The sequence below is a fragment of the Dromiciops gliroides genome, chromosome 3, assembly GCF_019393635.1.
Source record: "Dromiciops gliroides isolate mDroGli1 chromosome 3, mDroGli1.pri, whole genome shotgun sequence".
Lineage (NCBI taxonomy): Eukaryota > Metazoa > Chordata > Mammalia > Microbiotheria > Microbiotheriidae > Dromiciops > Dromiciops gliroides.
The window spans coordinates 622,756,648-622,780,191 of record NC_057863.1 but is presented as its reverse complement, the minus strand read 5'-3'; the positions used below and the strand labels follow the sequence as shown (position 1 = coordinate 622,780,191).

Sequence of the window (23,544 nt, the reverse complement as noted above, 5' to 3'; positions counted from 1 at the left end):
CATTTTACAGATGAAGAAACTGAGACTTGAGAGAGGTGAAATGATGTGCTCTAAGACATTCAGGTAGTGAGTTCTGGAGGCAGGATTTGAATTCAGGTCCCCCTGATTCTAGATCCAGGGCTTTATCCATTGTACCACCTAGCCACTTACAGCTAGGTATGGGGAAAAAACAAAACCAAGCAGTCAGGACTCTGAAGATATTTCTCTCTCTCTCTCTTTTGGCAGGGCAATGGGGGTTAAGTAACTTGCCTAAGGTCACACAGCTAGTAAGTGTCAAGTGTGTGAGGCTGGATTTGAACTCAGGTCCTCCTGAATCCAGGACTGGTGCTTTATCCACTGTACCACCTAGCTGCCCTGATATTTCTCTTTTTAAAAAAATAACTTTTTATTCCTGTCTTTTAAAAAAACATCATAGTTCCCCTCCCTAGCATCCATCCCCCTCCCCTTTCAAGAGAACCATCCTATATAATAAATAGTATTTTTAAGACAAAAAGAAAGAGAAAGACTGTTGCATGCTCTTATCTCTCTTCTTTCAAGCCAGGCTTATTCATGATAATTTCACAACAATGACTTTTGATTTTTTTTTTGCATGTGGTTCTATCTGTTAACATCGTTGCAGCCACTGTGTCTGTTGTTTTCTTGGCTCAGCACTATATAGATCTTTCCAGTGCTTCTCTGTATTCTTCACATACATTATTTCTTAGAGCACTGTGATTACGGTTCCATTACATCCATGTGCTACAATTTGTCTAGCCATTCTCCATCTGATGGGCTTCCACTTTGTTTCTAGTTCCCTGCAGATGCTGCTTTAAAAGTACAAGGGCTATTGGGGTCTACTTTAACTGGGCTAACTGGTACCCTCTGGTTACTGAATTCCAGGACACCCGAATTCAGGGAGGCTACGAAAACGTCCCAACAATTGACATCCACATGAACCAGATCACGTTTGAAAGAGAGTGGCACAAGTTTCTGGTGGAATACATCGCCCCCATGACTGAGAAACTCTACCCAGGATACTATACCAGGGTAAGAACGTCTGTCAGTCCCTGACCAAGGAAGACCACCCTGGCTGGGGCCCGAGAACCAGCTAAGCTAATGCCACCCTAGAGGGAACTTAGATTTGGGGAGAGGGCTGGGTATCAGGCCACTGGGGTGAAATTCCCCCACTCTCCAGCCCAAGCCAAGCAGTGAGAGGGGATGTGGCTCCTGATGTTCCCTCCTTCCAGGAAAGTGAAAGTCAAGTGGGCTCTTTTCAGTATTCTGGACTGGGCACAGACCCAAGTACTTCTGGGGACCTTTGGGTGCCAACAAAGTGGTCTATGTTTCCCCTTCAGGATGGGGATGCCCAACAACTGACACAGCATTGAGTCTGAGAACAATTTCCTTGATCTAATCTGCTATTTTAAAAGCTTACCCCTGGGGCAGCTAGGTGGCGCAGTGGATAGAGCACTGGCCCTGGATTCAGGAGTGCCTGGGTTCAGATCCGGCCTCAGACACTTAACACTTGCTAGCTGTGTGACCCTGGGCAAGTCACTTGACCCCGGTTGCCTCACTAAAAAAAAACCAAAAAAAACCAAAACAAAAACAAAAAGCTTACCCCTGTGAGAAAATGATGGGATTTGGCAGCTACTCAAAGGCCCCCCTGGAGATTAATCTAAACTGATTGAATTAAGTGAGAGTGATTTACTTTGCTGATTACACATTTAGATTTTAAACATCACACCCCCATGCCCTTGAATCTAGTCATCTTTAATTAAAGTAAGCTCTGGGGGCAGCTAGGTGGTAAAGTGGATAAAGCACCCACTCTGGATTCAAGAGGACCTGAGTTCAAATCCAGCTTCAGACACATGACACTTACTAGCTGTGTGACCCTGAGCAAGTCACTTAACCCTCATTGCCCCACCAAAAAAAAAAAAGAGAGAAAGAAGTAAAGTAGCTCTAAAATCAGTCTGAGTGTCTTCTCAATTGGGTAATTAGTAGGCCAGGTTTTTTTCTTTTTCTTTTTTTTTTTTTTTTGGTGAGACAATTGGGGTTAAGTGACTTGCCCAAGGTCACACAGCTAGTAAGTGTTAAGTGTCTGAGGCCGGATTTGAACTCAGATATTCCTGAATCCAGGGCCGGTGCTCTATCCACTGCAGCATCTAGCTGCCCCCAATTTATTTTCTTTTTAAAAAGTTATTTTTAATACCTTTCTAAACCAATCATTTTCTGATATAAACTTTCCACCACCCAGCCATTCCATATAAGAAAGAAAAAGAGCCAAACAAAACCAGCCAGGAACAGACACTATTCCTGATGGTGTATGCAACATTCTTCCCCTGTAGTCCTCCACCTCTTTACCTCTCAAGGAGGAAGGAAACACCAATATTTTTCTTCATTTATTTCTTTACTGAGTTCACCTATTGTATGTTCAGTCCTGGCCACGGTATCCCAGGGAATACCATGATATAGAAGACCCTGCCCTTGGGGATCTTCCACTATCATTGAGACAAGACATAAATAGTTGAATACATGAATGAATAACATCACTAGCTCATCAACAGCTTGGGACTTTACAAGGCCATCAGTGCTAAGTGCCAAATGAGTTGTTTAAACAAGTCCTTTGAATGTGAAAAAAGACAGATTTTTTCAGCCCATTCCCCCAGGTCATATAGAGAACTGACTAAATCAAAGGTTTTTTAAAATCATTTTTATAGGCATAGTGCCTTGCATATAGAAAGTGCTTAATAAATGTGCTTCATCTCTAAAAGGATAGAGCTGGATGACCACTAAAGTCCAGCACTAAATCCTGCTCTGAACTGAATTGGCTTGTATTGAATTTTCCATTCGCATACCCCCATCTCTTGGGCTAGTGCTTATTTGCAAAGCTGATAGATGGTCCATACTACCTGAGGAAGGAAAGCACAACACTCTCCCAGGAAGAATGATGCTGCAGTTCTAGCCACCAGATACCTGAGAAGAGAAATTAGAGAAGAATCCGGCTTCCTTATGTCATCACATGCCAGGAAATCAGCAAGGCCTGGGAGGATTAAGCAAGCCAGCCTCTCTGTGGTTCAATTCAATTCTGCAACTGGTTATTTTTTTAAAGGTGTTTTTTTTTAAACATCAAGTAAATTTTCCTCAGTATCTGTCTCCTTCCCTTGTTCCAGTTTGTCCCATAGGACAAACTATTTTTTTTTTTTTTTTAGTGAGGCAATTGGGGTTAAGTGACTTGCCCAGGGTCACACAGCTAGTAAGTGTTAAGTGTCTGAGGCCAGATTTGAACTCAGGTACTCCTGACTCCAGGGCTGGTGCTCTATCCACTGCGCCACCTAGCTGCCCCCGACAAACAGTATTTTTAAAGATAAAAAATTAGCAAAATATATCAATACATCAAAAACAAATCTGACAATCTATGCAGTATCCCATACCCATGAGTCTTCCACCTCTGCAAAGAATTGTGGGGCAGTATCTCCTCTTATCTCTTCTTTGGGGCCATGTTCAGCAATTTTTTTTTCTTTTCTTTTTTTTTTTTTTTAAGTGAGGCAATTGGGGTTAAGTGACTTGCCCAGGGTCACACAGCTAGTAAGTGTTAAGTGTCTGAGGTCATATTTGAACTCAGGTCCTCCTGACTCCAGGGCCGGTGCTCTATCCACTGCGCCACCTAGCTGCCCCCAGCAATTTTTAATTAAGCCCCTCCTATAAGCCAGGAACTGTGTGCTAGGTAGGGCCTGCAGATCCAAAGGGAAAACAAATGAAACAGTCAGTCTACTGGGGGACACAACAGGTACACAGAGAAATGAAGACAAGGTAAACTGAAGAGGAAGAGAGTACTAATAAGTTGGGGTGGGAGAAATCAGGGAAGGCTTCATGAAGGAAGTGGTACCTGAACAGAGCCTTGAGTCAGGAAGAGGAGGCTCCTCTTAGTCAGTGGGTCCTGTCTGTGTTATATACTGAGGGCAGGTCACTATAGGGGAAGAGCCAAGTTCTCCTTGAGGGCTGGCCTTTATGATTGAGCACAGAGAGGCAGCAACAAGGGAAATGGGGGTTAGGGCAGCCACTAATAGAACATTTTTTGCTATACTGTAGAATTTACAGAGGGGTGGCTAGGTGGTGCAGTGGATAGAGCAAGTCAGGAAGATCTGAGTTCAAATGTGGCCTTGGACACTTATTAGCTGTGTGACCTTAGCCAAGTCACTTAACCCCTATTTGCTTTAGTTCCTCATTTGTCAAATGAAAAGGAAATGGAAGGCCATTCCAATATCTGAGGAGTAGAAGCTCTGGCTTCAGCTCCTCCTATCCAGGCTTCTCTGACCCTAGTGCAAAGGGCTGGCATGGGGTGGCCCTACCCCAGCTCCTCTTTGGCCACAGCTCCAAGGGTTCTGGTCTGTTTAGGGAGAAAGTGGCTTAGTCATTCTCCAAGGTTCTAGAGAAATGGTGGTTTTCTCCAAACCAAATGGTGGTTTTCTCCAAGAAAGCGAGCATTCTTTGGATTTATCTGAGTAGCCAGGGATTTCCTGGATGTTGGGATTTGGATCACTCCCTCTGCAGCCCATGGCTGCTAGGCCCCTGGGTTCTAAGCCCTGACCCTGGGCTTCCTGGACAGCTAGGTGGCGCAGTGGATAAAGCACCAGCCCTGGAATCAGGAGAACCTGAGTTCCAATCTGCCCTCAGACACTTGACACTTACTAGTTGTGTGACTCTGGGCAGGTCACTTAACCCTCATTGCCCTGCAAAAAAAAAAAAAAAAAAAATAAAAAATTATGTGGTCCTGACCCTGGGCTTTCCAAAGCTCAGCCATTATCTCTCCAGATAAGGTCCCTCCTTGAAGGGAGGGACTATTTGAATCCCCACCCCCACCCAACGTACCTTGAGAATAACAGGCACTTAACAAATGTTTGTTGATTTATTGATTATTGCAAGGATCTGTCCAGCTGGTATGGAGAAGGCCTCTGTGGTCATTGACATTTTTGTCCCTGCTATCCCTGCTGTCTCCTACTAGAAATACTTGTAGCCTGAAATAGGACATGTCCACCCCCATCCAAAAGTGAACTGATGACCAAGGGGGTTATGGGGTCTGCTGCAGAAACCGTGCCCAGTACCGTGTTAGTGAGCAATGCTTTCTGTCCTTTCCCCTTGCTCCCAGGCCCAGTTTGATCTGGCCTTCGTGGTCCGCTACAAGCCGGATGAGCAGCCCTCCCTGATGCCACACCATGATGCATCCACCTTCACCATCAACATCGCCCTCAATAGGGTGGGCGTGGATTATGAGGTGAGAGCTTCCTGTTGGCCCAGTATCTGGTAGAAGGGTTGTGATGTCAGAGGTCAACGGAATATAGCTTTGGACGCAGGATGTATAGGCAGGAGATACTTGGAACCCTATGGCAGATAAGGGTGGATAATTATATTATATAATTACTACACTTAATAGCTGTGTGACCCTGGGCAAGTCACTTAACCCTCATTGCCCTGACAAAAAAAAAAAAAAAGACTAAATTACAGGTGAGTTGCCCATCTGTCACCACTGGGAGTTCCCTACACCAGTGGAATTGCAGTTCAGGACCCCCTGCCCCCCCAAACCATCAGGGCTTTCTAGAGGGAGGAAGGTTAAGGCTGGAATTTGGAGGAGCTGGAAAATGGGGACAACATGGGTAGCAAGCTGATGCGTCAGGAGTTGGTAGAGAATAAAGAGTCTGCGTCCCCTGTGCTAGAGCATCTCTTGAGTGCTCTCTCACTGTAACTAGTCACCACTGATTAGTATGCAAAGATGGGACCAAAGGCTATGGGATTTCAGAGGAGGGAGGGATCGCTAAGGCCTGCGATGGATGGTCCTTCGGACAGCAGCATTCTTGGAGGGGGAGGGACTAGAGGTAGACCTTGAAGGACATGTTAGGATTGGAATTCCTTTCCCCATTGATCCCCATCTTCTGTATCCTAGGGAGGAGGCTGCCGGTTCATCCGCTACAATTGCTCCATCAGAGCCCCTCGAAAAGGATGGACCCTCATGCATCCAGGCCGACTCACCCATTACCACGAAGGGCTCCCAACCACCAAAGGAACTCGATACATCGCCGTCTCTTTTGTCGACCCTTAAAAGCCCAGACTTTGTCACTGTGGACCTTTCCCCTTTTCTGACCAGGCCAGGGGGCTTCAGGACTGATCCTTGGCTAACTCTGGCTGAGCCTCAGGGCTCTTCTTGTCTTTCTTTGATACTAAAAGCCCAGGATGGGAATCGGAATGGATTGTCTCACACTTGGTGTTCCCATCATTCCCACAATGCCGTGGCCTGCTGGCTCTAGGAGACACCCTTTGCCTTAAGGACTACCGGTCCCCAGCCCTCTCTTCCTGAAATGTTTTCCTCCTGCTCTCTAGGAACTGAGTATCCCCCAAACTCTGCTGGAGACACTGTGAAACTGAATAGACTCCAAGAAGTAAACCCCAGCGCTGAACTAAGGCCAAATAGGGAGCTGCCGGATAAAGACTGAGCCTTGGGGTGCCTCCTGGCACAGGATCCCCACTCCTGAACACCACTGTCCTCTTCGTGCCCATCCCTCTCAGCTCAGTCAGCCCAGTCCTCAGACTCTGCTTCCCATCACAGACCAAATCTGCTGTGTGGCATCAGACTATCTTTAGTCCTCTTGCCCAAGGTGGGCTTCAGTGTTCACTCCCACATCAGCCCTTGCCAGGATCAAGGAGACAGGCAAGGAATCTATTTATGTTTCAGATCGGTCCCTGCATTGGCTGGTCAACCTCTGATGATTGGGAGACCAGCACTGGAACACACTCTCTCTCTCTCTCTCTCATACACACACACACACACACACACACACACACACACACACACACACACTCCCCTGCATATTCATCCATTCGTTCATTCATTCATTCATTCATTCACTCACTCACTCACTCACTGACTGGCGGGCTCTTTGACCAACATGGACAGTTTGAAACAAGAGTTTTTAACATTAAAACTTAAAAGAACCAATAATGACATCCTCTGAGAGTGTGTATGTACATGTGTGTTTAGGGAGAATTAAAGGGCCTTAGGCAGTTTAAAAAGCAATGGTTGCTACATTGGGGAGTTAGGGACATTCAGAGGAAGTCTTTAATCCCTTGAGGTCGACCTCAGAGAACATAGCGATCCCCAGAACAATCCTTGGCACTAGTGTCAGAGACAGGATGTTATTGCACTGCCTGGATAATTAAATTCAACTAATTGGAGGCCCCATCTGCTAGTTTCCTCATCTGTAAAGTGAGGGACCCCAGCTTTTAATTCTCACTTTCGTGCCCTGAGCCTCAGTTTCCCAATCTATAAAGCAGAATAATAATAGCATTTATATAGTGCCTTCTATGTGTCAGGCACTGTATTAAGCACTTTATGAATATTATAGCATTTGGTCTTCACAACAACCATTGGAGGTAGATGCTATTATTATCCCCATTTTAAAGTTGAGCAAAATGAGGCAAACCAAGGTTAGGTGACTTGCCCAGGGCCACACAGCTATTAAGTGTCTGAGGCTGGATTTGAACTCAGGTCTTCCTGACTCCAGGCCCTGCACTCCAAGGTCCCTTCCGGCTTTAGCCCTATGCTGCTATGTCACTTGTCTTCCCTTTAACCCAGTTTCTTCGCTTGTAAAATGAGGGAATTAGACCAGATGGTCTCTGAGGTCCCTTCTGGCTCTATGATATGATCCATGCTGTATGATGAGGTGCCTAGCGCTGTGCCGGATGCTGTGGAGGGAATCCAAGATCTCAAGTTTGAGAGGGACCTCAGGGGCCAGAGAGTTCAACCTGTCCCTGACCAAGAACATCTTCCCCACGTCCCTAAAAAGCGGTTATTCTTCCAGTGTTCCACTGAGGACCTTCTGAGGCAGTCCATGTCATTTCCGGATAGCTCTGATTATTAGGACATTTGTTCTTCCTGACATCAAACCAAGATCTGTCTCTCTATGACTTCTACTCATTGTTCTGACTTCTGCCATCTGGGGCCAAGCAGAACATGATTAATCCCATTTCCCCTGATGGGCCTCCAAATACTCTACATCAGTGGTTATAGTTATTTATCGATAGAAGGATAAAGCTGCTCCTCCAAAATCCCTCATCTTGTTATGTGAGGGGAGAGAGGGATGATTGGAACTAATGCCCTCCCTGGCACCTTCTACCAGGTCTCACCTTCTGCTGATAAACAATAGGTGAGCAACAAATTCTTTCTCTTTGATGGGAGGCTTAAGAAGCAGCAGGTTTCTGTGTCTGTCTATAAGCTCTATCAGGATTTAGCTGTGTAACCTTTGGAAAATGATTTAACTTCCTTGGTATTTAATAATTTCATCTGTAAAATGGGGTTAATAATTTCTGATGTGCCTGAAGGCTAGGGTCTGGATCAGATGGTCATTTGAATCCCTTCTGAAATGAGAGAGAGTTTGGGGGTAGAGCAGATGGTCAGCTGGCTATTCAGGCTGGGTCTCAGCTCTGCACAATCTACTTTTTTACCCTACTCAGAGGTGGATCGGGGTGGATCAGGCTCAGGGGAACTGATTTATACTGAGCAAACTCATGAGGTTCTTATCATTAACCCAGAGTGCCAGGTTATGAATTTATAGAAGAAACTGTCTAGCAAGATAATGCAGAAGGCAGGAGACCAGATCAGAGGTCAGAAGGTCTTTTAAAATTGTACATCCCTGTTATTTTCAGTGACTCACCCCTTTGATTGAGAAACCTCCCTCATAACAAGGAAGTCAAGCAAAACAAAATAAATCGACTGTGTCTGAGGCATACATTTATGCCTCATTCCAGAACTGTAGTCCACCACCTCTTTCAAAAATATTACCATCTGATTTTCTTCTCTGTGACTTTGAAATCACAGGGCTTAGAACTCAAAGGGAGATTCTTTTTACAGACGAGGAAACTAAAGCTCAGGAAGGCAGAGCTTCTTTTCCAGGTCACACAGGTAGTAAATAGCAGAACCAGGTTTCCCATCCTGGTCTTCTGCTGCTAAACCCAGGGTGCTTTCTACCATGTCAAGGCTATAGTCTGCCCAGATGATTAAAATGGGCTGTTTCTAGAGTGTCCTAGGGTCTGCAGAGAGCTTGGTGCCCGTGATCTCATTTGATCATGATACTCAACCATTAAAAGTATATAGAATATATAGAATATAGTAGATACACTATGTTATGGAATATATATAACATATGCTATAGGGACAAGGTGGCACAATGGCTAGAGCATCAGGCCTGGATTAAGGAAGATTTATCTTCATAAGTTCAAATCTGGCCTCTGACACTGACTTAGCTGTGTGACCCTGGGCAAGTCACGTCACCCCATTTGCCTCAGTTTACTCATCTGTAAAATGAGCTAGAGAAGGAAATGGCCAATCACTCTTTGCTAAGAAAACCCTAAATAGGGTCATAAAGAGTTGCACACGGCTGAAACAACTGAACAACATGATATATGTTATCATATAGTATATATTATGATGTATACTGTGTATATACCATAGCATAGAATGTACACTATACAGCATACATAGTATATAATATATAATGATACAGTATATTATTTTTATGTATCAGTATATAACAATATTTGTAGCAAGTACCAACTGTTAGGCCCTTGCTACAAATAATATTATTCCCATTTTACAGTGGATACAACAGATCCAGAGGTCAAAGTCACTGAGGTGGGTGGTCAGGTAACAGAGGCAGGATTTGAACTTGGTTCCTAACTCCGCAAATTTGCATAAGCCCTGTGTAGAGCTGTGTCGAACACGTACAGATGCGTGATGATTTGCATTAAACTTCCCCCTTCCAGAGTGGGTGTGCTGGAGCCGTGGGGCCCAGAAACCAGTCCCAGTTGGACTGGGCCTTCCCTTCCAGGGCTGCCTCGCCCTTGACAATCCCAGCGCACCCTGGGGCCCCGCCCCTCGGGGAGGGCCTTTCTGCTCCCATTCAGAACTACGACTCCCTGGGTGCACCGCGGGCCACGCCTAGTGGCGTCAACCACCAGTGCCCAGCGGAGCCGCAGGGCCTGAACGAGAAGCTGAACCCCGCACGAGCCAGGGTCACTGTGGACCCTCTCGGAGCTCGAGGAGATCTTCCGGTCAGCTCCAGCGGCCGATTCCGGAGCAGGAAGTAGGGGGGGGCGGGGAGCGGTCGACGCGCCACTCCCCTTCACGGACTGACGCGGCTTGATGATGTCACTACGCATCATGGCGGCGGCGGCGGCTCGGAGAAGGTGAAGGTGAGTGAGCGCGGGCGGCGGCGGTGCTACGGGAGAAGGCCGCGGAGACCAGCCGGCGCGGGCGGGCGGGCGAAGAGCCGGGACCGAGCCCTCAGGCCTCCGTTCACGTACCCCAGCCCCCGCCTCACGCCCCTCCCCCAATTCGGCCCGCGCCCCTTCTTCATCTGCGGCTTCGCCAATCCTGGACCCTCCCCACTCTCCTCTGCATCCAACCCCTTCCCTCTTCCGTGCCAGACCCCCCTCCCTCGTGCCAGCTTCTTCTCCCATGCCAGGTCCCCTTCCTCTCCGTACCAGGCCCCCCTCCCCTCCATACCAGGCCCCCGTCCAGACCAGCCCTCCCATGCCGGGTGTTCTTTCCCTATGCCAGGCCCCCTCCCACATGCCAACTTCTCCCCCCATGCCAGGCCCCTCCCCCATGCCAGACCCCCTCACCTATCCAGCTTCCCCCCATGGCAGGCTCCCTCTCCCATGCCAGGCTCTCCTCCAGACCAGGCTCCCCCCATGCCAACTGGCCATGCCAGGTTTCCTCCCCCATGCCGGCCCCTTTCCTGTGTTCTTTCTTGGGCACATGACATGCCCACGTGCCCAGCCCCATGCCCAGGTGTGTTGTGATGCCCCAGGGTTAGTGAGCAGGGTTAGTCAGTCCCTGCCCCTGCTCTCCACCCCAACTTGCCAGCATGTGCCCGTGCAAGAGGCCTTTCTGAGCCAGCTGAGCCCAGGGCTGTTTTTTGTTTGGTGTCATCACCCCATGAGAGGAGCCTGGTCCTGGCCCAGGGCTCCTGGTGACAGCTCCCCCTTTCCTTCTCACAGTTCTGGGGACACAGCGGCCGTCCTGTGGAAGGGGGACATGCCCGGATCCTTCCCTTCTTTTCCAGGCCATCGGAGCTCATGATGTCAGCCTTGTGAAAACAATCCACCTCTCAAAAAGTAAGTCTTGGTTTCTCAGGGCCTGTGGTGCCTTAAACTGGAGGGGAACAGCCGAGGCTGCACCTAAACAAGGTTAGGAGAACACCACAGACATGCACTGAGGGGCCCCTTGGACTGAGTCTTGGCCTGGTGTGATTTCAGACCTGAATCCTTTCTGTCCTTGTGAGAATAAAACAAGTTGGGTCAAACCTTTTGTTAGTTCTGGTATTTGGGGGATCCATTTTTCCTCCACTGAATGTTATTTCACTCCAACCAAATGGACCTGATTTCATGTGTTGTGAAAGAAGGAAAGTAAGCATTAGAATCAAAAACAAATACTCTTTGGCAAATGTCTCTTTCCTGTTCTCTCCCTCCTCTCCATGCTGTGATTCTTCATCTTCTCCATATTGTTCATTTCCTGACTTGGGCTGGAAAACTCTCCTTCATCTCCATTCTTTTCATTTTTTTTCCGTTTTAATTTCTCAGCTTCTTCTCTGTATCAGTTACATTGGTGGACCGTCCCGTGGATCCTTTTTTCCCCTTTTCCTGCTAGAAGTTGCTCTACATAAAATTGGGTAAGAAAATGGTGTGAATTCAGGCATTGCATTTCATACCCAAAGCCACATGAGAGATTTTTGCTTCATTCTCCCTCCTACATTCCCTGATAACTAATTTACCTCAACTAAACTCCGGTATGAGCTAACCCGATGTTTACCTGGGAGTAGATCATACTAATGGTAATTGAAATGTAGAATTGGGTTTGTTTCCAGGCTCAGACATAGCAAGACATTAACTACTCTTAGAAAGCTCTCTTAAGGTGAGGTGGAAATGGCCACCAATCAGATAGACTTTCAGACTTAAGGAAAACTTTATCATCTAAGCCCTTGGTCTGCAGTTGTGCGTGGGAATAGTGATTTCTCAGCATCATGAACAGATCCGACCCATCTGTGACTTAGTAGAGTGGCCTGATGCTCTTAGGCCTTAAATGACTTGCCCAAGGCTGCACAGTTAAGTTTCAGTGTAAGAATTTGAATTCAGGTCTTTCTGACTCAAGACCCAGCATATCATCTACCACACCCAGGCTTTCTCTACTTCCTGAAGTTATTTAACTGTTATCTGCTCTGTGCCGGAGGAAAAGCCTTCCTGGAAGTGGACAACTTGATAAGTTGTGTGGGGTGGGGGAAGAAGCCAGGATGTGGAGTGTCTGAGCTAGGGAAGGGAGGCTTTGTGGGCTTTTGTTTATTCTGCCACATTCTTGGCTTCCTTTTGTGGAATAAAGTGTAGAAATGCAAAAGCGCCATTTCCGCTAGTCATAAATATTACAACTATACATTAAAGTTAGGCTAAGGGGTCATTGTTAACTTAAGAAAATGGGTCATATCTCCCTAGCTTACCAGTTATTACTCTGACCACAGTTTCCTTTTGTGTGGTGGTGGTCTCCATTAGATTTTGAAGCCCCTTTTAAGCCCAGCACTTCGTACAGGAACTGCAACATAGGTGCTCAATCCCAAACAACAAACAGCTGAAGAATTTCCTGAGAGTGGGGGAGTTGAGGAAGTCACCATTTCTCCTGATTCAGGAGAATCAATTTGTGGAAGATCAGGGGCTTGATGAGGTTGCCTAGGAGAGCCGAGGGGGCAGGAAGACACTTCCTGTCCCGGACGTTTCCGAGACCAATTGAGGGCAGCAGCTAGAAGCACCTCTAGAGCATTCACTGCTGAGGAGTTTTATATTTTTTCTTTCTCCCTTTACATCTGAGAATTTGACATTGTCACTGAGCTGCTTTCATTTCATTTCCTTGGGTAACACATCTGCCTTTTACTTTTCACTTGCTGTACACTACTAATGCTTCTGGTTTCAAGCCCTTTAATCCCATAAATAGCCATCAGAACTAAAAAATTATTATTATTACTCTTATTAATGGCAACTATTTTTCAGGTCACCCACATCCACACACAGTTTGTCCCCTGTCTTGGGCAAATACGGACTTAGTTTCTGTAGGGGAAGTTGTCTTATTACAAGGCTCTCTGACTTCAAGGATTTGCCTTATGGCCAAGTATTGGGTCAGTAGAGATGGGGAGAGCAATATGTTTTGATTCTCTGGGATTTGGGTGGCAAATAAACTTGGGGAGGGAACCAGAATGCTCCAGCATCCTTTAGATTTGCCTATTTTCTTCAGTTGGGTGGCTTTCCGCCCTGTTCGCCTGATTTTCCCAACAGTGGCCTGCCTAGCCTTTGCAAGGCTGTGAAGAGTCCCATCCTGGAGTCTGACTGCACAGCTGTCCTTTGGTCCCCATGAAGTAGAAGAGTGAGCCCTCAGTCTGTTCCACTTTTCTCTTTTCAGCATGTGGCTGGGTTTCTCCTTGTCGAATCTCCCCAGGTGACTTTCAAGGAAAAGAAAGTAGTTCCATAGCCGTAAGAGACCCCTAGGAACAAAACAGTCGTGGTGTGTGAAGTAGAGTCAGTCAGGGCCCCTCTGGTAGTCTCCTCACCTCAGGTCAGGCTTCTCCTCATCTCAGACAGCTGCGATCTTTCCATCCGTTCCTTTGCATTGATTTTAGTGGTCTTTGGTCATCTCCTCTTCTTAGATGTGCTTTCCACTTCTGAGGCAGTCTCTTACAGAGCTAGTGAGCAGCTCTGATGCTGGCATAACTACAGTCACGGCCCCCCAGCTTGGGCATGGCTTCATCCTGTATTTCCCTATCCCATGCACAGTTGAGAGCAGGAATGGGAAAGTAGAGCCACAGGTAGACATCAAATTGGCAGAGACGGGGACCTTGGCAAGAGGGGAATTACCAGCTGGGTATCAGAGGTAAAAGGGTATGCCATCTGAAGATGTGTGTCTACAGTTGTTATCTGCAGGCGCTGCCCCCGCCTCACCCCCTATTCCGAGTTCTAATGGGGCCTTGGGGATCCTTGCCATGATATCTGATTAGTCTTTTTCCATCAGATATCATTTGAATAGTCAGGAACGTCATATCTGGGGCCACAGCTGAATCCTAATAGTGCCCTTTATAAAGAGATCCACGTACAAAACATTGTTTAGGTGACAGGGAGACAGGCAGATTGGAGCACTTTCAGCAGCTTGGGTTGGGGAAATACAGCTTGTCTTAAGTAAATACAAGGCAACTTGAAGATGGAAAAAGGGCTAAAAACTGGAGAGAGTCAGAAAGGATTTGTGTAGAAGTTGACACCTTGGGGGCAATGGAAATTCTGAAGATGAAAAGATGAGGAGAGAGTAAGTCCAGTCACTGGGGGCAGCCTTTACAGACGCATGGAGATGAAATTGTAAATTCAGGCAGTATCTGTTGGGAGTTTGGCAAAGGTAACTGGATTTGGGTTGTGCTGGGCTGGAGTGCTCGTTTAGCACATTCGCCAAAGATGACCAGCAGCATTTAGACTCTGGTGCTGTAGAATCTCAGAGCTGGATCAGGCCTCTAAGGTGGCCTGGCCCAAGCTGTACCTGAATTGGGAGTCCCTGTGCAACATCCCCATCTGGGGTTCTCCAGGTTCTGCTTGAAGCGCTCCAGTGATAGGAAAATCTATCCCCTGAAGCAACTCCTGCCCCTTTTGGACAGCTCCAGTTATTAGGATGCCTTCTTTCTGTTGAGCTGAAGTCCACCTCCCTATTGCTTCCATCCACTGGCCCTAGTTCTGTCCTCTGGGGCCAGAAAAACAAGCCTACTTCTATTTCCTCAAGATGCCCCCTTTAAATGTCGAGAGACAATAATCTAGTCCCCCATAAGTCTCTTTAGGCTAAACACTTGGTTCTTTCGGTGAATCTTCACATGGCATACTTTTGAGTCTTCTCGTCATTGTTGTGGTGGTCACTCTTGCACGTTCAGCACAGGCAGAGTCTGACCAGGGGTTAGAGTGTGTGTAGTAAGAGAGCTATCTCACTCATCCTAGGTGCTAGACTTATGGTAAGGCAATCTGAAATCAAATCGGGTTGTTCAGTTGTCACATCACATTTGTGATGCTTATTGAACTGTTAGGGCACGAAAACTCTTTCACATTCATCTGTAAGCATTTACCAAGCACCTACTGTGTGCCAGACACTCAGTAGGTATGTGGGATACAAATATGAATGAAACAATCCCCATTCAGAAGGAGCTTGTGTTCTTCTGTGGGAGGCCCATCTATCTCCCCAGTCTGTACTTGGGTGGTGGTTTCTTTGGAACCCAAGCTCAGGCTTTTATATTTAGGCCTGTTAAGTTCTATCTTACTGGATTTAGCCCAGCATTCCTCTCTATTGATCTGTTTTTGGTTCCCACTGTTAATGTGTAGCACATTAGCTTGGTGTCATCCATCAGACTAGGCCATCCTGTCTGTCACCAGCACAGACATTGAGCAGAACAGCCTCTGAATGGGCCTGGCATTGCACGACAGAGCTCAGCCTCCTTCAGCCCTCTGTCCAGAGGTCACGTGTCTTCTTTCCTAAGGGCTTTCACTAGTGGTTTTGTTAACACACCTCAACTCCGTGCAGGTCAGAGAAGGCAGCTCTTCTCTTTCCCATCTGACAGAGCCTCTCCTGGAAACTCTGGTTTATGATTGACTGAGAATGCCCCCACAAGGCTTCGACAGCTGAGCCAGGAGGCTTAGGGCCTTGACCCTCCGATGAGAGACCTGGCCATCTCCACAGTCCTTTCCTCAGGTCTCAGCTGCGATCCTCTGATCTTACCTTTCCCATGTCAGTGGCTTAAACAATTGGAGGCTAATTTTACTCTCTATGTAAAAGGATCAAAGAGGAGCCTAACCCCTGGAAATAGTTATTTAGGTTTCCTTCCTCTGCTCTAGAGAAAACCCACCTAAAGCTATTTGATGTAGAGCACAGTGTGGTGCAGTGGAAAGAGGACAAAACTTGGGAGTCCCAGGATGTGAATTCAAATCCTGTCACTACTTGCAGGGGGCTCAAGCAGTTTGCTTCTTGTCTTGGGTCCCATCTTCCTCTCCTGTAACACGAGGGGGTTGGACTAGATAAGGCTCCTTCCAGGAGCATGGGGCAGTCTGGCCCATTGTTCTCACAGACTGTGCTTTTCTCCACAGCGCAATGTCCCTGATCTTCTCCCACTCCAGCCCCATTGTTTCGATTAAGAAGGACAAAAGACACATGGCCGAGGTGAATGCGTCTCCACTCAAGCACTTTGTCACTGCCAAGAAGAAGATCAATGGCATTTTTGAGCAGCTGGGGGCCTATATTCAGGAGAGCGCCACATTCCTAGAGGGTAAGTTGAGTCTCTGACTTGGTCTGGTGCAGTGCTCCAGCCCTGAGCATTCTATTTAGTCCCCACTGGGTGTTTGTGCCATTGCCAGTCACCGGCCCCCTCTTGTGGGGTCAGAATTCAGGAGGTTCTGGAGTCCTGGAGCAGGCCTGCTAAGCGCTGGGGGAGGGCCAAGGCTGTGGGAAACAATGGCCAGGGAGCCCAGAGCATCATGGCATTAAGAACTGGGGGGACCTGGCCCAGCTCCTTCATTTGACAGAGGCCAGAGAGACTCGCCCAGGGTCACACAGGTGGAAAAAGGATGACCTGGGATTCAGACCCCGGCCATCTGAGTCCAGATCTGTCTTGAGCTGCTTATAGGCTAACTTCTCACTTGGGGGCAGTTTCTGGGCCCAGGCTGCTTGGGGAGAGGGCAGAGCTTCCTCTGGGCCTGCAGGGTATGGATTCAAGAATGGGTACTTTTCTCCACTCCCCCTGATCTCCCCTTCCCCTGGCATACTGCTGATTTGAGCTGGGAGGGCCCCTCAAGGGTCTAGAATCCACCCTCCTGACACAGGCAGATCCCGAGGCTCAGAAAGGTGGTCTCACCTGTTGGGGTCACCCAGCTCAGAGCTAGGATTCCAAGCCAGGCTCTTGGACTCCAGATTCAGGGCTCTGTCACCTCCAAGTCGATGGCATGCTTTTCCTCATTGGCATGGTCTTACTTTGTGTAGTCCTTCGGGTCAGTGGCCAGATCTGATCTGCCTTTCCTGTGGATGCTAGGCTGGCAGGCAGCAAGCATTTCTCAGGTGCTCAGAGATAGACAGTCAAGCATAAAGACATTGATTGCCTGCCCTCAGGGAGGGCTCTTGCATGGGGTGATGGAGGCAAAGCTAGAAGCAGACCAGGATGGGGAGAGAGGGCCAACTGGCCCTGGAGGAGCTCGCCAGGCAGGGAGAAGCAGCTAAGGCATCCTGGCAGGACTCAGGGTCTCCCAGGGGCTTTCAGCTTTGCCATTCTATGATTCCATTGGACAGTGGAGTAGAAAAGGGGCTAAATTTAGAATCCTAGGAGTAAGGCCTGGTGATGTTTACAACCTCTGTGACCTTTCACCTCACTGGCTTTCACTTCTTTATCTGTAAAGAGAGAAAGGCAGGGTTGGGGCCTGTGACCTCTGAGCTCCCTTTGGCTTTCATGGGGTACTCTGGGACCAGGGAGCTGTCTGACACAATGGAAGCCTTTCTCTCCTCATGTGAATTCTGGGAGGCCTCCAGGCTGTCCACCTCCTCACTCTCACTATGTGCCTGGTCTGCCCTGCCCCACCCCACCTCCTCTTCTGGTCAGTCTGGAGTTGTGTCCAGGCCTTTGATTTCATTGATGTAAGAAACTTCTGGGGGAAATGCCCATCCCCTGGTGCAGAGAGGCCACTCCTTTGTACCTTATGATCTTAGGCGTTGCTCAGGCTACTGAATGAAAGGTTAAAAGGCTTTCCCGTGGTCACTCAGCCAGCATGAGTCCTGTGTAGGGCCTGAGCCTGCGAGTCAGGAAAACTTTGGGTTCAGATTCTACCTCTGATCTCTGTTAGACATGTTACCTCGATAAGAGCACATCTCTGAGCTTCGGTTTCCTCACATGCCTATTTTAAGGCACAATACCCTCTATAGCCCCTACTTCATGGACTTACTAAGAAACTCCAATGAGATCATGTGTGGAAAGGGTTCTCTGGCTCCCGAGGGAAGTGTCGTATAAAAGCCACTTTATAACAATTTCCAGGCGTGTGCTGCAGCTGACTCCCACCCACTCTGGTTTTCTGCTGCCCTTTGGATCATCTGAAGTTTTGATTCTTCAGTCCGGCTTTTCCAGGATTCGTAGCCATGCAGTGTCCCAGGGGGTTCTTGGTCTTTAAAGGATGGGGTCTGGTGGCAGAGAAGAGTTTGGCATCATTGAAAACACTGTTCAATTTGCCAAGAAGTGGCCTGTTGTTCAGCTATTTACTCCTGAGCCCAGCTTATTGTCGTAAATGGCTGTGCATTGGACAAAGGCTTTTGGATCGTGCCTACAGGAGTCAGGCCTTGCAGGTGTTTGTCTGAGTATTCTCAGTGGGAGGGGTTGGCAGGAGCCTGCCAGACCCCCAGATGTGCTCAGAAGCATCCTGGATTGGGGGGGTAGGGGGTGGGAGTGGGGGACATGTGACAGTGTTGGACTTTGCTTTTGTGGGTTTGTTTTGACTACGGCAGCCTAGTGTCCGGTCAGAGTTCCCGTTCTGCAGTTAGACATTCCAGAGGCTCGAGTCACTGCTGTCACCTCAAGCCCATGGCTATAAAAGGGAGAAGTATCTGACCTCAGGCATGTGGGCCAGGGGGTGGTGTCGGCTTTTTGGCTTCTGGGCTTGCCTGCTTAGTGTTAGCAATGATTGAAATGTGTGCGGGCCTCCGGCTTCATACGTGCCAATTAGCATGTTGCAGATGCTTTAGGAGTGTGTGAAGCATTGGGGGCGTGGCAGCCTGACAGTATGTCAGAGAGTTTGCCAAGGAGCTCAGAGGAATGCTGACCTCTCCTACCTTAGCAGAGGTACAGGGGATTAAGGGACAAGCCACAATTCTTTTCCTATATCTGCTGCTGCCTCAGTTTCTCTGGCTAGAAAGTTGGGCTTCTCCGTACTGTCTCTCCTTCTGCAGTTCAAGTGTAGAATGCTTTTATCTCTTCTGAAGGGTGCTTCCTAGCTGCAGGCTACCATTAAGGATTTTCTTCTGGAATTAATTTGCCTACCTGACTCTGCTCCATTTATTTAGAAAAACATCTTATCCAACTGGGAACTTCACAGATCATAGCCCTAGAGCTAGAAAGAATGTCAGCAGATGCTTACATTGAGGCCAAAGGGAAGTTAGGGGATTTGCCCAAAGGCTCACAGTTAATAAAGGTCAGAGGCAGAATTTGAACCAAGCGCCTCTGACTCCAAAGTCTCTCCATGGTGCCACAGGGTCCCTCCTGCATGTCTGACATTGCACTTTCATTTTGTTCCCCCAGACACTCACAGAAATGTCGAGCTTGATCCCGTCACCACTGAAGAGCAGGTGCTGGAGGTCAAGGCCTACCTGTCCAAGGTGAAGGGCATCAGTGAGGTCCTGGCCCGGCGCCACATGAAGGTGGCCTTTTTTGGCAGGTGAGGCCTCGCCGCCCTTGGCCGCTTCCCTTGGTTCACCTGCTGGGCGACACTCCGTCCGAGAGTCCCCTTGTGACATCTCAGTCAAGGCCTCCTGGGTTGTCTTCTGCTTGAGCATCCAGAGAGCCCCTTGTAAAATAAAAGATGGTAAAACTGAGGCAGGTTTAGTCAGTGTGGGGACTATGAATTAGATGGGCAACTCTGCTCACACTTGCTCAGGGAGCCGGGGGAATAAGTGACTTAGCCTCCCAGCCCCGCAGTTTGCTTCATTCCTCTCACAGGGGGTTGCTAGGACTGAAGTTTTTTGACTCTATTCCACAAACATTTTTTTAAGCACCTTCTTTGTACAGAGCCCAGGGCAGTAGGCGCTTGGAGGAGATGGAAAGGGTAAATGAAACACAATCCCTGCCCTCAGGAAGCTGACAATCTGGTTGGAAGAATGAGAAGCTAACACATAGCAACAGTGTATAATATTAGCTGATAAATGCATGAAGGACAGTAAAACGAGATGTAATGATATCACTGGAGTAAAATGCCACAGAGATGAGAGATCATGTGGTGGAGATGCTTCCGGTGCCGGCTGGGACAAATCTATAGGGCACAGAGAGGGTGGAAGGATCTGGAAGCTGTAGCTGAAAGAGTTAGCAAGATAAAGCTTTTTTTAATTTTTAAATTTTTTTTTTTAAGTGAGGCATTTGGGGTTAAGTGACTTGCTCAGGGTCACACAGCTAGTAAGTGTTAAGTGTCTGAGGCCGGATTTGAACTCAGGTACTCCTGACTCCAGGGCTGGTACTCTATCCATTGCACCATCTAGCTGCCCCAAGATAAAGCTATTTTTAAAAGACTTAACATCCCGGGGTGTCCCATCCAGTGGGGCAGTGCTACACCTGGCCTCACAGGCTGGTGAAGAGAGTCCCTGCTAGGCTGCAAAGGACTGTGGGAAACCCAAACAGCCCTTTTTAGGGGATGGAAGGGAGCCTTTCATCCTTGCTTGAATAGTGACCTGTGTATGGTGGGAAGCCCCGTGTTTTGAGAGGGATCAGAGTTAGAGAACAGCCTTGAAAACTGTGAAAGAAATAGATGTGTACATTTAGTTTTTAATCATATTAATGTTTTTTTTAGGACCACCCTCACCTCCCCCAGCTTTGAGAAATCTAGAAAGCATTTGAGATTATTGAGCCTGGAAAAGAGAAGGCCCTTGTTGGTCCAGAAGAACCCTTTCATATCTAGAAGCTCCCCTTGCAGCAATGCTCAGGCCTAGAGACAGGTCAGTCCCATGGTGGGTCCTAGCTGGGTGGCTGCTGATGGCTTTTTGATCTCTTCCAGGACGAGCAATGGAAAAAGCACCGTGATCAATGCCATGCTCTGGGACAAAGTCCTCCCCTCAGGGATTGGCCACACCACCAACTGTTTCCTCCGGGTGGAGGGGACAGATGGCCAGGAGGCCTTCCTGCTCACCGAGGGCTCTGAGGAGAAGAAGAGTGTTAAGGTAGAGTGCCTCCAAGTGAGCCCTGGCACCCTGGGGCCTCCTTGGGTCCTGGTCGGCTCCAGCACATTTGTCGGGGTGGTGGGCAGATCTGGAGAAGGCCTCCTCTCCTGGCCTTCCCCACCCTCCGTGGAAGAACGTACAGGATCCTGTTTCAGACATCTCTCCAGATTGTGAGAGAGGCCAGTTGTAGTCTGAGGACACAGACCCTCGAGAATCTAGACACCCGCTCTTGAGTCCTTGTGCGGTCCTCGACACATCATCTCATCTACTTTATTTATATTCAGAGGGTTACGGTTATAAAGGACGTGAGACCTTTTCCTCACATGGCTGCTTGGAACTATCCCAGAATGCAGGAGAGCATTTGTCCAGGGGTTTGCACCTTGCCCTTCCTCGGGGAGGGAGGAGCAGCAGCCCAGTGGCTCAGCATCTTGGGCACTTGTCAGCCTGTTCTTTTGTGAGGGGCTGCAGGATTGAAGAGGGACCCAGTGTCTTGATTTTCAGAAGAGGGAGGAGAATGGCTTCTGCAAACTGTAGGCCCGAGGGAGTTTGACTTGATTCCTTGAGCAGTTGTGGAATGTACTGTTGAAGAGATGCTGAGTGAGCATCTCTTTGAGGGAGGAGGGAGCCAGGGGGACATTCAGAGGTGTGAGGGTCAGGGACAGGGGAGCCAAAGGTCCTATTGTCATCCTGGTCACCCTGGATCCTGTCCAGCTCTGGGTGCCACTAACAGACTTGGAGAGTGTCCAGCAAGGGCAGCCAGGATGGCCCAGGATGCCATGCCCTGCTGTGCAGGAGGACTAGCCAGAGACACTGGAGACACGTGCTGGCTGGCTGTAAGGATGTGGAGGGCTGGTATGGGACAGGAGGAAGGGGGTCTACGAGGCTGGCCCCATTCCATCCCAGCAGCGGCTACAGGCTGCAGAAAGGCACGTGTGATGCTCTTCTCAGCCAGGGCTGCCTCCGGACACAGGATGTTCCTCCACGATGGAGGCGTCGCTTGTTGGTCTGGGTTCAGTGGTCTCGGAGGCCCGTTCTGCCCCAGATCCTAGAATGCTGGGTTCTCACTCTGTGGCTCGCCTGGGTGATCGCTTAGGTGGCAGCTCCTGTATCTTCTCCCATCTTCCTCTCCCTTTTCCCAACAGACAGTAAACCAGCTGGCCCATGCCCTTCACCAGGATGAGCTCCTGAATGCCGGCAGCCTGGTGAGTGTGATGTGGCCCAATTCCAAGTGTTCTCTTCTGAAAGATGACTTGGTGCTGATGGACAGGTGAGCGAGAACACAACATTGTACGCCCCAGGGGTGAGGGCTTGCTGGGAATGAGGAGAAGGCCAGGGAGACAGAGGCAGCACCAGCGAAGGCCGAGCCACCCCTCGTCACCTAGAATAGAGTTGTAACCGTTTCCCACAGGGATTTGCCCAAATCCTTCTGCAGTGTTGCCACGCCTCTGCATGTGTTAGTATTCAGTGGTAGTGAGGCGCAGGGGGTGGTAGTTAACATTTCCTAAGCTGGGTTTTTCACTCGTAGCCTGTCAGCCTGAAGGCCGAGCCTGGTTTTGCTCTGCTCTGTAGGCTCATGCTCCATGTGCATGCATCATTTTGGGTCTTCTAATTCTTCCTCTTTCCCCAGGGGAAGAAATTATTTTCCCCTTTGCTTTCTTTGCACAGTGATGACCCACTTTTTTCCTTTTGTTACCTCTAGCCCTGGGATTGATGTCACTACAGAACTGGACAGCTGGATTGACAAGTTCTGCTTAGATGCCGATGTGTTTGTGTTGGTGGCCAACTCTGAGTCCACACTGATGCAGACGGTAACCCCACCCTCCTCTTCCTCTTTCCCCTCCCTCTTAGTTGATCCTTCCTCTCCCTTTTTCCCCCACCCCCCTCCCCTCTTCCCCACCACCTCCACTCAGTGGCCAGCCATGGTAGAGAGCTCTCCTAATCTAGAGCTTCCTTGTTTACAGGAGAAACAGTTCTTCCACAAGGTGAGCGAACGCCTTTCTCGCCCCAACATCTTCATCCTCAACAACCGCTGGGATGCCTCTGCCTCAGAGCCAGAGTACATGGAAGAGGTGCGTGGTACCCTGCCTGGCACTGCCTGGCACAGACAACTGGGAATTTAGCCCATGTTTTCCCCAACTCGTCACTTCCTGGGGGGTGGTCAGCGTGCCTCCCCCCCACCATCAGTGTGCCTTGGTATTCGAGGAGTGAATGCAGCAAATGCAAGGAAGCCACAGGTTTCAGGACACCTTCTCCCCAATGGTCTACACTTGCATCATGGAATGTCAGAGCAGAGGGCGCTGAGAGGACTGTAGGTCATTAGTCAGACTGCTACTTTGCAGAGAAAAGAGCTGAGTCCCAGAGAGGCTAAGGGACTTGTCCAAGATCACCCAGGAGTATGGGGAGATCAGGGACTCTCCCCTGGGCCGTCTGACTCTCCTCACTGCACGGCCCATCTTCCCAAAGTGTCTGTGGAGCACAGGACTTTTGTGGGGATGGCAAATACAACTAGACCTTGGTTTGCTTCATTTAGCTAAAAGAAAGCCTCTGTTTGCTTACCATAGGTCTTC

The 23,544-nt window shown here is 48.7% G+C and overlaps 2 protein-coding genes across 3 annotated transcripts in view; both read left to right on the top strand.

Annotated features, from left to right (window-relative positions):
- PLOD1 (procollagen-lysine,2-oxoglutarate 5-dioxygenase 1) overlaps nucleotides 1-6,963 on the top strand; it is a 50,825-nt gene extending 43,862 nt beyond the window's left edge. Inside the window, exons 17-19 of the mRNA XM_043996649.1 lie at nucleotides 880-1,026; nucleotides 5,126-5,251; nucleotides 5,918-6,963. Of these exons, the coding sequence (XP_043852584.1) occupies nucleotides 880-1,026; nucleotides 5,126-5,251; nucleotides 5,918-6,073 (429 nt within the window). The 3' untranslated portion in view covers nucleotides 6,074-6,963. The remainder of the gene's footprint in view (nucleotides 1-879; nucleotides 1,027-5,125; nucleotides 5,252-5,917) is intronic.
- Nucleotides 6,964-10,081: 3,118 nt separating this feature from the next.
- The window catches only part of MFN2 (mitofusin 2), a 31,227-nt gene continuing 17,764 nt past the window's right edge, over nucleotides 10,082-23,544 (top strand). Inside the window, exons 1-9 of one of the 2 annotated variants that reach the window (XM_043996647.1) lie at nucleotides 10,082-10,218; nucleotides 11,029-11,145; nucleotides 11,611-11,699; nucleotides 16,171-16,349; nucleotides 19,353-19,488; nucleotides 20,815-20,977; nucleotides 22,120-22,244; nucleotides 22,677-22,785; nucleotides 22,939-23,046. In XM_043996647.1, coding sequence (XP_043852582.1) covers nucleotides 16,175-16,349; nucleotides 19,353-19,488; nucleotides 20,815-20,977; nucleotides 22,120-22,244; nucleotides 22,677-22,785; nucleotides 22,939-23,046 — 816 coding nt within the window. In that variant the 5' untranslated portion in view covers nucleotides 10,082-10,218; nucleotides 11,029-11,145; nucleotides 11,611-11,699; nucleotides 16,171-16,174. The remainder of the gene's footprint in view (nucleotides 10,219-11,028; nucleotides 11,146-11,610; nucleotides 11,700-16,170; nucleotides 16,350-19,352; nucleotides 19,489-20,814; nucleotides 20,978-22,119; nucleotides 22,245-22,676; nucleotides 22,786-22,938; nucleotides 23,047-23,544) is intronic. The other variant, XM_043996648.1, reaches the window with a different exon arrangement.